The following is a 13,569-nucleotide window of genomic DNA, read 5'->3' as shown; positions in this document are numbered from 1 at the left end:
CGTCCTTACACGCTTAAATAAATGAAATTTACAACATCTACGTGATGTTTTTATAAACTTTACGACGACATAAAGTAGGCCAGGGATCGACCTTACTTAATGTTTCCTGAATTGCAAAAATCAGCAGAATTACAAGTTGAGTCACATGACATGAAATAGGTGGTAAATATTATGTAAATCAATTATATGTTGGAAAATATTCTAGAGCACTACGAAGCATATAAAATCTTACAATATTTTGCAGTGCTAGTGAAAGGAAACAATACACTTAAGTACTAATCAACAACAATTTTGTCGCTCAGTACTTTACTAGCGCCTATCATGATGTTACAAAAACACTTCATCACGGCTCCATAGCTATTACAGAGGTGCATCTTAGTAGATAACCATCTGAGTAGTTTCTCTAATAACTAGAGGGCTCATAGTAGTGGAATAATCCATAGAACAATAGTAATCACTTCTCGATAACAGGGCTATCGTCACGAACACTGAGAGTCATCAACTTCAATTAAATGCGATGAGACTAAAGCGAGCACAGGCTCACTACTTCATTGTCCATTTAAGATGCCTATCGTCAATTCACTACATCAGGCCTATAAATACAAATGACAAACGAAACATTGTAATTTATAAATGTACATCCGTGGCTTGACCAAACTTTCTCACATCCTGGCTTTCAAAATTTGTAGTATTGTAGTTCCATTTATCTCTGTACAAACCATTTCCTTTGGCTTTCACGTCATCAATTCTATTGGAACAGATTTTACAAAATCTCTTTTTGAATATGTTTGAACTGTAAAAAAACGCATAAGTTTAAATGGCCATTAAATACCTACAAATTATGCTAAAAATACTTAAATTATGAAAATGTATACAAAACCTGAAGGACTGGTTTTCCCGAATCCGCTAAATATTACTCTTTCGTGATGCTTCTCGTGTTTAATGTCGATGATTTCACGTTATTACTTCCAAGAACACTAAACTGTTTGAGTAGTCTTGTTTTTAGCACGTCAAAAAAAACAAGGTAACGATCCATCACCAGAAATGTTCTGGACAGCAGAAAAATAATAAGCATTCAATTATTGTTGGTCTCAAAAAGCAGATAAGATTCAAAGGTAACAGATCGAAAAGACGTGTTCTTTGGACCCCTACAAAAAACCTGTTGAATTTTAATTAAGGTTCCAATTTGGGGTCGTGTTCTAAGCAGCTCAACGCGTGCACGCACGAAAGTAGTTCAATTTAATTCCTCCTCTTTGACAACTTGAAAAGGACAAGTTTTCTAAAACAAATGTCAAGGTCGTCCAAAAATCCGCTGAATCATACACAGCACAACTTATAATAGGTTAAAAGGTAAAGTCCATGGATCCAACAAAGTTCATGCGACAATAAATATTTGCAACGGTATTCTCGGAATAAAATATATGACCTTCAATAATAATAAACATACAACATTTTATAATTATGCTGTCATCACAATTTATCTTTGGTATAAAAGAGAACAAGAGCCTACGCATAACCCATGGGTCAGAATTTCAAGGAATGGTGAGTAAATTAACTAACTGTGCTACAATCCATACAATAATGAATCTGATGATGGAAAAATATCCACTAAGTATCAAATCCACTTAATAGATCTGCCATATCATTGAACTAAACAGACAGCTCGGACTAGAATGTCATGTTTAGTCGTGCGTGCATTAATTGTCTAAATCTGTAGCATCGTCAACTTTTTAATTTTGAAACTGTAACGACTAATACTGGTGGTATTGTGTGGAAGTCGCCGACCTCGCAGGACTTGATGCAACACCGACTATTGTCGTGCTCCTTTGGTTTTGCAACTCCAGAGCTCGCGCCAAGCGAAATTAACTCGCTACTCTTGATTTGTAACTACTATCGTAATGCCTTTCAGCAACGTGCCTTCGATTGTCTTTGGAAAGGGGAGAGTTCACAAACGTGTTGTTGTCATCACTTAACAGCTTCTATGAATTCAAATTCAAAAATATCTTTATTCAATAGTAAAACTTTGAATCGACCTTTTTACAAAACTGCTACAGCTTCTACAACCTATATAGCCGGGGAAAAGAAGCTGAAAGAAAAACCTCGACACATAAAATATTGTTATACGATTTTGTAATTTGGCTGTCTAATATCAGTTCCCAGACAGTTAATCCCATTCATTCTTATCTTCTAAATAATCACTAACCTTATAATAATCTTTTTTACATATCATCTATGCGGTGCTAAAATTTATTCAATATTTCCATGCCGTCGTAAGCCTGTCTTTGAAACATTCTAAACTGGAGCCGAGTTATTTGAATATGCGATTTATTAAAACTTCACAGCCCATCATAATCATAATGTATGAGACCCAACCCAAAACAACGAAAGAAAACATTCTGATCATCTCCCTTGTCAGGGGGCCTACCGGCTAATTCGCCGAACTTCGGCGACTTGAAAACGATTCAGATAAATCGAAGTTCGGCGTTTGGTACCGGGTAATTTCCGATGTTCATTGCAATCTGGATGAAAATCAATCCATAGATAATAATAGACATATTAGAGGGGTGCATGATTGAACGAATGACTTTTGGTCTTGCGTTCCGTTGAGACATTTGGTAAACATTTAATATTCTATATCATTATGAAATTAAAAAATACAGACTAATTTTGTATGTTATTTTTATTAATTGATAATATTTTTAGTTAATCACTTTGTAAAGTCTTACAAATGTTTAAAACAAAAGGAAAATGCAACGACGGATTTTTCTTTTGCAACTGAAGTAATGAAACGCAAAAAAAAAAGAAAAATGACGTTATGTTATATCAGCTGACATACTTGAATTCGCGCCGAATGCAACAGTTTTATCTTCTCAGAATTTATACAATAACAACAATAACGAAAGAAATGTAAGTAAATTATTAATCTAGTAGTAGTAAGAAACAAGTCAAGAAAGAATAGTCACATAATGAACCTATTCATTGTTCAACAACTTAAATAGTTTGTTGGAAACTTGTAAATGTATCTTTTTGTTTTTCTAGATCACCGATTTACTACCTACTAGATCTAGAGAGTCGGAGGCTAGACATGGAGGAGCGACTTGTTTCAGCAGTCGACAAGCTGGCTGGCTACAGCTGCTGAAGCTAATAGCAAGGCCGCGGATATGCAAACAGAGTTGCTTCGGCTGCTGCTGGAGGAAGTTAGGTGAAGACCAATATAAGGTAATTTACTCAAACTTATTAAAAATTGTATGGAATTGGAGCAAGTAGGAGAAGTTTATAAGGATCACGACACTTGGTGGTCTGTCCTAACTGCCTACCCCGCCAGGGATGTAGCGTAAAGATTGTATGTATGTTATTACCCAAATTTACCTCCTTGATCAGCATATTTTACTCCATACTATAGCAAGAATAAAGGCCAAAAATAAATATCCTTATACCTTTGTATGTGCTACTTTATTACATTCCAAAATATTTTCTTTACATTGTATTTCATTCCATTAGAGTCGGCTAGTGTTCCTAAACTTTTAATTCATGAAGGACCACTTTACAAAATTTCTGCCTTGCCGGGATCACCCAAATAAATAAAGTAATAACTAAAGGATTATAACTAGTCTATAAAGACTATTACTAATGTACACGATAGACGTCATAAAAACTTTGTCATATTGTGACTGTTTATATTTCGCATGTATTTTATATGAATTAATGGATTTATTTATTACAGGTTAAAGAATAGCAGCATGACAATTCTCAAGAACGAAGACACTAGAGAAACTAAGTTAAAATACTTAAGTAAAAACATATGTATTCAATAAACTTGTATGTAAATATTTAAGCTAAAGTATAAGTACTCCATTTATGTTATTTAAGTGAAGTTGTATTTAATTAAAATACTTAAGTTTGGTCATGTTATTTAAGTGAGTTTGTCTAGGCGTAACATTAAAGTACATTAAAGACAAAGCAACTAGATATCATTTTACCAAGAACTATTTTGAAACAAAAATAATATAGCATCACGCTTCTATTCCCGAAGGGGTAGGCAGAGGTGTATAGTATATTTATACACCCACTCCTTGCCAACTACTATCTAATAAAAAGATTTGTATAGGTGTATTGATGAAGATGTTGGATGCAATTAACTTATATTTCCATATTATAGTAAGAATTGGGAACAATATTATATTTGTAGTATGTTCTAATTGATTACATTTCTTTGATCCACCCGCAGGGCTTTTTTGATTATACTATTACACGTTACAAATAGTCTAGTCCCCATAAGGCCCCGCAAGCTTGTATTTATACAAAATAAATGGATTTATTTATTACAAGTTAAAGATAGATGGATAAACTACTTTATTAAGCACAATGGACACAAGATTAGAAAAATGTATCTACTTGAGAGATAGGTTGGTTAATGAGAGGGGTGCAATGAAACAAATTATGTAATAACACAAAATAAATAAATCTGCGTAATGAAAATAGTTTATTTGATGCCAATAAAGAAAGGTTTGTTTAGATGTTGTATTATTGAATAACAAATCTGCCACTTTTGATTACACCACACTGACTTTGTAATTTACATTTCAAGGACCACACAAGTCCACTTAATGAACTTAAACATATTTAAATTAAGGAGATGTTCCTTTTCCCTTCTCAAAGTGCTGTTGTTCCAAATATGGTTATCTTGGCTAGCAGTCTAGCACTAACACTCCCATTGGATGCATCACAAATGTAATGCACATATCTCCATCACAAACCTGAAAATTAAAATATTTTTAGCGACTCAATCGTAAGAATCAAAACAAAATAAATGTAGCTAGTTAAAGGCATGATTCTTACCAACATATCATGCAATGAATGGTAATACTTGCTATTGAAGAAGGCCTCTTCCCACTTGTGAGGTTGGATAATGGCAATGTGTGTGCCGTGGATGCATCCAAGTACTCCAAGAAATCCAAATTTGTCATTAAAACCTCTGGAGACTTCTACATGCTCAGTTTTTGTCCGAGGAAACTTGATATATTATCTCACGATGGCAGGCTGTTTGAGAGCATTTGTCACTGTAATATATAACATACAGATATTATATTGGATTCATGTAATGTTGTAGTATAACTTTAATTATCAAAATATAAGGTAAAATATAACATAATATAGTAACCACCTACCTTAAAGTCGATTGCACAGTTATAGAGCATTGGACCTCCAGATATGGTCCTAAGTCATGATACAAAGTCCGAAATGCATCTTTTGATAATCTAAAATTATTAATGTAGCTACTCTCTGAAACAAAACAAACTAGATAAGTATGAAATGATCAAAAATCGCTTCTAGTAAGTTCAGCAACTTTTCCTCTGTAAACATTGAGCCACTTGTTAGAAATAATGTTATAAATAGATGTACCTGTGAGAAGTATATACTGGCTTTTCTCTTGAAGTATCCTGCAATCGATTTGCTCAAGATTCTGAAGACATTTTCTTCCGCAGCAGCCCATAAAACGACTATCTCCATGACACTGTATTTAGGTATTTAAACACGAAAATCCACGCCGATATCAATTTTATATTGATTAAGATGTTCCTAAAATTTGTCGCCCACCGTAAATAGCTCCTAATATTGTTGAAAAACAGTGAAAATAAGAAATTAAAATTGATCACGGTTACTGAAAAGTGCCCGGCTTCAACTGACACTTCCAATGGGAATCGGCTTCAGGCGCCGAACTTCGATTTTTTACGCGGTAGCGATTTAGTGTCAAAAGTACTGAAATCATTCGTTCAATCGGCTTGCCGAACTTCATGTGACGTCACGAATCGGGGATCGCCATCTTGGCTGCTTACGCGGTACGACAGGATCAAATCGATGTTCGATTTGCTCCAATCTGAATCGGCTTCGTCTTAGCCGGTAGCCCCCCAGACCGAGCGCTCGTGATTGCGAACTAAACATTTAAACGTTTAGAAGGTGAGCATACATTGTGATTAAACTGTATCGAATTTATTTACTGTACCAAATAATCATAACAAGTATTTTCTAAGGTGACAATATTTGATTCATTGTTCATGTAGAACTCAGGCACGTAGTCAGGATCGTCAGTCGAGAAATCCGGAGCCGGAACGGCTTGCTTAGGTTGTAATTCATTACCTTCCTTTTTTCTTCGAAAACATTTACTTACTTGCTTACCAGTTTATTGATGCGTCGTATTTTAAGTGATATTTTACATATTTGTAGTACTTTCATTTTCAACCAATCTAGCCGCCTGTATAAAATTGCGAAGTCCTGCAGCAAGTCTTGTATACGATTTTTGTAGTAGTCATTTGCGTATATTTTATTGTTTTTTTTTAAGCCTATTGAACCTAACATTCCTGTTCCTGGCTACAATTCTGTATCAGGTACGGGCTTTGTCGGTCCTCTCACGTCGCACGTTGCCTGCATACAGAACGGTTCATTCGTTGCCAATGACTCACTCCCAGTCTACCACCCCAACATATCAACTTGATCGTCATAATACCGTGTTCTTCATTGTTTAACTTGCCTAGTATAAGTATTAAGATTCTCATTGATAAAGTCAACAGTTTTCATTCACATCGCAAAGCATTATCATGAGCTTGTTTTACAACACCATAAAACTCTTCGAAAGTATATTGTTCTACAGTAGTAAAACTGTCTTGAGATTATGATTTCAATTATTCAGTATGAATCCGCGTATAATTTATGTTATTATCACCCTAAACTTAAGTTTGCTAAGCAGTTTTAAGGTTTCATTACAATCAATTTCATTTTCATCATTAAGTATAATGCCAACCATTCGATGATACCTCATATGATACTACGTGGAAATGAGGATTTATTACTAAATTTACCTATTTCTTTACAGATGGTACTTCCGCAAGATAAAGCGAATCGAAGCGGAGAAGAAATTGCTTCTACCAGAGAACGAACATGGCGCCTTCCTTATAAGAGACTCGGAGAGTCGCCACAACGACTTCTCCTTGTCAGGTTAGTCCATAAACATTTACCTACATCTTAAAATCTCTTTCTAGGTTTATAGGTTGGTACCAAATACTATACAAATATTACTAAGCACCTATGAAGTAATATGACAGTATCAAGACCGTAAAGGAATAAATGAATAAGTCAGCCATTAAATATTTATTGTTTCTGCAAGACTTGGGAGTCATGTGATTTTAGCTATGAATCAGAAATATTCATTATACAGATCCAAAAAAAACATTTGGAGGTTGTTCATTAAATTACATGAAATGTATATGAACTTATCACATCAGATGTTTGATCATAGTCTGTGTTTCAAAATCATCTTTATCAAGATGCAATCAACATGTCTTACATGTAACTATTGCTACACACAATATTTCAGCAATCAGGACAAGAATAGTGCAATCCTGTGTTAAATCAACAGTGTAACATAAACTGCCTATATACGTCCCACTGCTGGGCACAGGCCTCCCCTCAATCAACCGGAGGGGGTAAATCAACAGTGTAAATTCATTCAATTATACAGTTTCCTGAAACTCAAAATCGTTCCGAAGGCTCCACAATCATCTCTGGGTCGATAACAATATCCATAGGTGAACTGTTGCACATAAAATCTTGTTTAGTATTGGTACATTCGATACTGCGATAGCGAACAATGCCTGAAAAAATCAAATCGTAATATTTTCCTTTCATATCCAAACAACCCTTTTTGTCCCATCAACACCAAAAATGTTTTTCTTTTATTATTTACTAACTTCGTTTTTAAATTTTCAACAAGATTTTATCTGAACTATGTATTTCCCCAAAGAAGATTGCTAATTAATTACAACAGTAATTAGCATCGAAACATAGTGATTAACTGATATTAAGCGTTATTATTTCTGCGACTGCATGTTTCGGAATGTTTGAGGTCAGACAATCAGGTTTGAAGAAAGTTGGAATAATGACACGTAAAATGATCCTAATGACATACGTGACGGTATTAAGGAGAAATATTTTAATCTCCATCGTTTAAAGTGAAAAAATTTGAATGAAATGTGGGTCGAGCATCATCGTGGGTTTGCTGGATTATTCATACATTGTTACAGAAAATTGTCTGGCCCAAAACGTCTTTCTCTCTTTCTGCTGTCATTTTGTTATGAAAATGAAAGTCATTTCTTTTATGCGTGGATTTTAAAATGTTAATGTCCTGCGGACTGCTTTACATTCATACGTCGTCCTTACGACTAACGCACAACTTACGACTTGCGAGAAATTCTGGTATGTATATGGGCGAACAGCTCATCGAAAACTTATTTCGCAGAGTGTGCACTCTAACGTTTTCGTAGACGTGTTCAGACTCAGAAGGGTCTCTCGAACAGAGCAACTATCCCGATGCTAAACCGGTTATGTTTTTCTAAGCGGCCATGTCTAGCCCGTGGGAACACACACTAAGCAACTCCGCGACTCTATATCTGTTATAATTACTGTTATAAATAACCAGAGAGAATATAGAAATAGCACGGCCATTATTGTACTCTAGTTTTATCTTATTTATGGAAATTGCGGCGTGGTACTGAATTAAGATGTAATAACATTAAAAGTGTTACACATTTATGCAAGCTAATGCTCTGTTGTTGTGTAATAACAATCTATTACACTGCATATATTAGTGTTCAACATCCTCAGCAATACGATAATATTATAAAAGATTATTCACAGAGGAGCAGGTTAGTTATTCCCTATACCGCTTTCGAAATAATAAAAGTTGTTTTTAAGTCTGGCAGCTTTCGAGTTTGTATTGTAATAGTGTAGATTCGAAGTAAAACTCAAAACTAGCATAGCAAATATTGAACAGGTAGCAACCCAGCTTGATGTCTGCATTTCAATGAGTCGCCGCTTGAAAGAATCCATATAATGAAGCATCAGACAATTGCACGCGACAGAGTTGCGCCACACAATATTAACATAACAGGGGCAGTTAATTCTGCGGATACTTTTCATACCACATGATTCTCTGAAGGCTTCTTGTATTGTGCAATGTGCGCTATAGAATGTAGTGCGTGTCACACTCATGTGACCGGAAATATGCAACAAGTTCTTAGATAAACAATTAATTATACACCAAGATTTAATTTCACAAATCCTTTGTGATTCTTGACCTTGGAAAGCGTTATTCTCGCTCTTCTTGTTACCACGAAAATAATAATAAACATTATTTAAAATACAAACAATGATAAATGCCAGTAGTTTGTCAGCAAATTGTTATTTAAAAATAAATGATCATTTCAAGTTTCGACTCAAAGTCCAAATTGAATGGAGAAGCGTACGTAAAACATTTAAATAATAAGACAGTCTGGGTCTGAATATACATAGTTTCCAAATTTTAACAGCATCAATATTTGTTTACCCAATTAACTATGTAAGTGAAAGGTTCGGTCCTAGGCAAAACAAAATATACCTACTTAGCTTGTTCAGTTTTTGGGTGTTAGTTTTCAATTAAGTAAATAAATAAAATGTAGGTATACATTTTCAGACTATAAGGGTGGACAAAAAAAAACACAAACACAAACAGCCTCCGTGGTCTAGTGGTAAGAGCGTTAGGCTCACGATCTGGAGGTCCGGGTTCGATTCCCGATGGGGACATTGTCGAAATCACTTTGTGAGACTGTCCTTTGTTTGGTAAGGACTTTTCAGGCTTGAATCACCTGATTGTCCGAAAAAGTAAGTTCATTCCGTGCTTCGGAGGGCACGTTAAGCCGTTGGTCCCGGCTATTAGCCGTAAAAACACCTCCACCAAGCCGCAGTGGAGCAGCGTGGTGGAGTATGCTCCATACCCTCTCCGGTTGATTGAGAGGAGGCCTGTGCCCATCAGTGGGACGTATATAGGCTATTTATGTTATGTATAGGACCGCGAAACAGGCTTAGTTTTTGTACATATATTTAATTTTGTCAACTCGCCAATATAATATGTTACTTTGTAATAATTATTTTCCTGGATCTGTTTTTTTTATATCAACGATAAACATGATTATCAACATCCGATAGATATCAACTGGCAAACTTCCGTACTGTAAAATAACAGTAAAACCGTGTTTCCTTAATTTATCGTCAACCACTTAGCGCACATAAGCGCACATAAGCCATATATGTTATGATAAATAATTAAACACCTTATTATTGCGACGAGAGTAATTTACTTACGTACATGATAATAATCATCTTCATATATACATTTTTTTCCGCTATAATCACTTCACTATTGCGTGGTCATCTTTGTATATTTTTTTAAAGAAAAGGTATGAATGCGACAAAGTCTTATCGATAGATAGATGGTTTGTGAATCCAAAGGTTGCTGATACTGAATATTCTAAATGTTTGTATTGCTTATAAATGGTACTAACTAGAAACTGACAAGATGATAAGCTAGTAAAAACTCATGTTGTTTATTATGTTTACCGGTCTAACACGACCTTTTTGACAATAATTAGACTTAAATAGCTATATAATATTGTTTTTATTCCGACCCGTGGTAGCCCAGTTGAAAGAACGCTGGGGTCTCACTGTCGTTACAGCGGGAGGACCTAAACCTATAATTTTTAAAATATTTTTCAAACTGGATCATAAATTATTATCGGCGGCAAAGCAAAACATCGTGAGAAAACCCGCATACCCGAGAAATGCTTTCGGAGGTATGTGACCTGACCTGTACTGGGCTTTGCGGGTTAAAGGTCAGACAGGCAGTCAGTCGCTTCTATAAAAAACCGGACCTGTCAAATCTTCAGGTTAGGTAAGCGAGCCCTGTGAAAAACGGGAGAACGCTATGGAGATGATGTATACTTCTATTTTTGAACATGGCTCTACCTACCTACAGGTATATGTGTAAATGTCGTAATATCAAATAGCGTTTTATTGCAATCATAATCTCCCGCAACACCAGCCTCGTTATAAAACCTCATTTCTCTATTACAATGGTTCGAATAAATTTTCTCAACCACTTTCTCAATCAATGAAAGTTCTGCTAGCCTCTGCTTTTCATTGGCCTTTCCAAGTGTTTTGCTAATTAAATTATATACTCTAGTGATTACTACACTATCTCAAATATACCTAATTTATCAAGCCTTCATGTCAGTTATGCCGCCGTCGTAGCATGGAAAATCCAATTGAGTTTTTTTTTTTTTTTTTTCATAAATTGTGCATGATGTATAATGTATAATGACAGGTTTAAATGAACCCATTATGTACTTAGGTATTAATATACAAACTTTAACATGATATTTCACATGACTGACGTACTCATCTATCATCTTAATTACGACATGAATACGATCCCCTAGTCTATTACTAAAACAGTTCATGCCTATTTGATAAGCATGAAGATTTTTTTTTCCTTTCGTGTGTGATCATCAGCAAGGAACTAAAAGTGTATAATGATGCGTTGCGCACTTTTTTATATTTTTTAAATCTAGCCATGAAGCTCACACAAATTAATCACATGATAAAAATGCAAATAATCACATCATACTTCCTACTATTGGCTCTAGAAGAATAATAACTAATTATTAGCTGAATTTGCCTTTGATAGTACTGAGATAATCGCATATCGATACAAGTATACATAGTATTTTTTATATCTCTGTTTTTCCAACCAGGAAACAATGGTACACCATTACAGCTACTTAGAAAAAAAAACGTCACCTTAAAACATGCATTCAATAGACACGTCTAGATAAAAAAAAATGCATTAAAAAACAACTTCGAAGTGGTAATTGTTTTCTTAACTACGAACAAACGCAACATCTTCATTCCAACACAACAGCTGTCACTTTTGCATATACATAGGTTTTAAAAATTATTACATTTTCCGAATACTTTACTATAAGAAGTTCAGTTTGTCTGCTTTTGTTAAATGTTATGTTTTAGCTCGCTCAACCGATTATATTTCATACTCATTATTGGCATTCTATTGAGAAGAAATATCTGATTATTGAATCGGTAAAGTTGTATAGCCCGATAGAAGTCTCACTACATGACACGGATGACCTCTGGTTATTGGGAAAGTGAATAAAGCATGGCGCGTACGCACCTAAATCCTATGCGTCCTAATAAACTTAATATGCCATTACAAAAAGTAAGGTTTTCATGATCCGACTACATAAGACAAGGAAAGCTGTATTTTAGGAATTTCTGCCCACCGGTAAACACCAAAGCTATCGCGCCATGTATTCTCGATTAGGTTTATCGCGTCTATTTCTTATATACGACTAAATCGAAACACTTGTTGTAATCTAATAAAACACAAAATAAACACAGGTAGTGTTGATATTTTGTAACAACCATTTCATTTGGGTCGCGTGCTAACCGTTCTCCGTCATTTGCAATAACTATTATGTTACTTACCAAACACTGAACAGGGTAACCGAACTATGTATGATTGTTTACATTTCAATGAGTCATTGGAGACCCCGTGTTTAATATACATGGTTATTCTCTAGTGATATGCATAGACGATAGATTAGCAGCGATGCAAATTTCTTATTGACGTATTCACCTTTGGACTGAATTGTAATTTAATCAGTTTTTCTATATTACTCATTGTTAAGACTTTTTTCATATTCTAAGAAACGAACAATAAAATTAATCATAGGTAGGTACTTGTTCCAATTTAAATGTCACCACAATTTTACAAATCAATCCGCTCGTGGTTTCAATTGCAATTCACTTGACTGATTTACTTACCTTAATATCTCGAATCTCGGTGAATTTGTACCAACTACAGTAGAGCAGCAAGAATAGATAATGCACTTGATTCTTTCTGAATTATGTGCGCAGTATTGGTACGCATAGTGGTTAATACGAAAACAGATATGAACGCAAACGACTATCATGTACACTTCTTCTAAATTCAATTTGTTACTCAAAAACCCCGCTAACTACCAGGTTAGTAAGTATATAGCGTTACATGAGCCATGAAGTTAGTAATTCACTCACAAGTACTCACAACCCACACAATAGAAGATGCCTCAAAAACTAATCAATTGGTCCCTTTCAACAGTGCGAGACGGCGACACGGTGAAGCACTACCGCATCAGACAGCTCGACGAAGGCGGCTTCTTCATTGCCAGACGCACCACCTTCCGAACCCTCCAGGAGTTGGTGGAACACTACAGCAAGGACGCCGATGGCCTCTGCGTCTCGCTCAACAAGCCCTGCGTGCAGGTAAGCTTTTGCAATTTTACTTATAACTTCTGCGCAACAAATATATACTTCGTTAGTATGCAACTATCTGATTGATCAAGGTATCTTGTTGATTCCCGTGGGTTAAACTTTTTTGTCTCTACTATTTAGTGAGAGTGTCCTTTAGGCCGCATAGCCACAAAACATATATTTAGCAAATATTTAATTATTTTTATGTTTTCTTCTTTGGTCTCTCCCCACTCTCCCCACTACATCAACCATCCATCAACTCCATAAGCTTCAGTTCAAGAAATCATGAATTTCTATAACGGCAATAGTAGTATACCTAGTTATAATTCAAAAGTCAATTTTAAATATCCGTCTAATACAATTAAATGCGACCATTATATCTCAACCAATGAA

General features: G+C 35.2%; 1 protein-coding gene and 1 long non-coding RNA gene across 3 annotated transcripts in view; one reads left to right on the top strand and one right to left on the bottom strand.

Annotated features, from left to right (window-relative positions):
• Positions 1-13,569, top strand: part of LOC126374301 (tyrosine-protein kinase Src42A) — a 62,300-nt gene that overhangs the window by 25,739 nt on the left and 22,992 nt on the right. For both annotated transcript variants that reach the window (XM_050020840.1, XM_050020839.1), the window contains exons 2-3: positions 6,872-6,993; positions 13,025-13,188. In XM_050020840.1, the coding sequence (XP_049876797.1) occupies positions 6,872-6,993; positions 13,025-13,188 (286 nt within the window). The remainder of the gene's footprint in view (positions 1-6,871; positions 6,994-13,024; positions 13,189-13,569) is intronic.
• LOC126374528 (uncharacterized) lies at positions 4,461-5,183 on the bottom strand. Its single transcript, XR_007567448.1, has 3 exons — positions 5,169-5,183; positions 4,840-5,060; positions 4,461-4,757 (listed from the first exon to the last, which is right to left on the bottom strand). It is a non-coding gene; the product is annotated as an uncharacterized LOC126374528 (long non-coding RNA).

The sequence above is a fragment of the Pectinophora gossypiella genome, chromosome 17 (assembly GCF_024362695.1).
Source record: "Pectinophora gossypiella chromosome 17, ilPecGoss1.1, whole genome shotgun sequence".
Taxonomy (NCBI): domain Eukaryota; kingdom Metazoa; phylum Arthropoda; class Insecta; order Lepidoptera; family Gelechiidae; genus Pectinophora; species Pectinophora gossypiella.
Note: the sequence above shows the minus strand (reverse complement) of the source record. Positions and strands in the feature narration are given on the sequence as shown.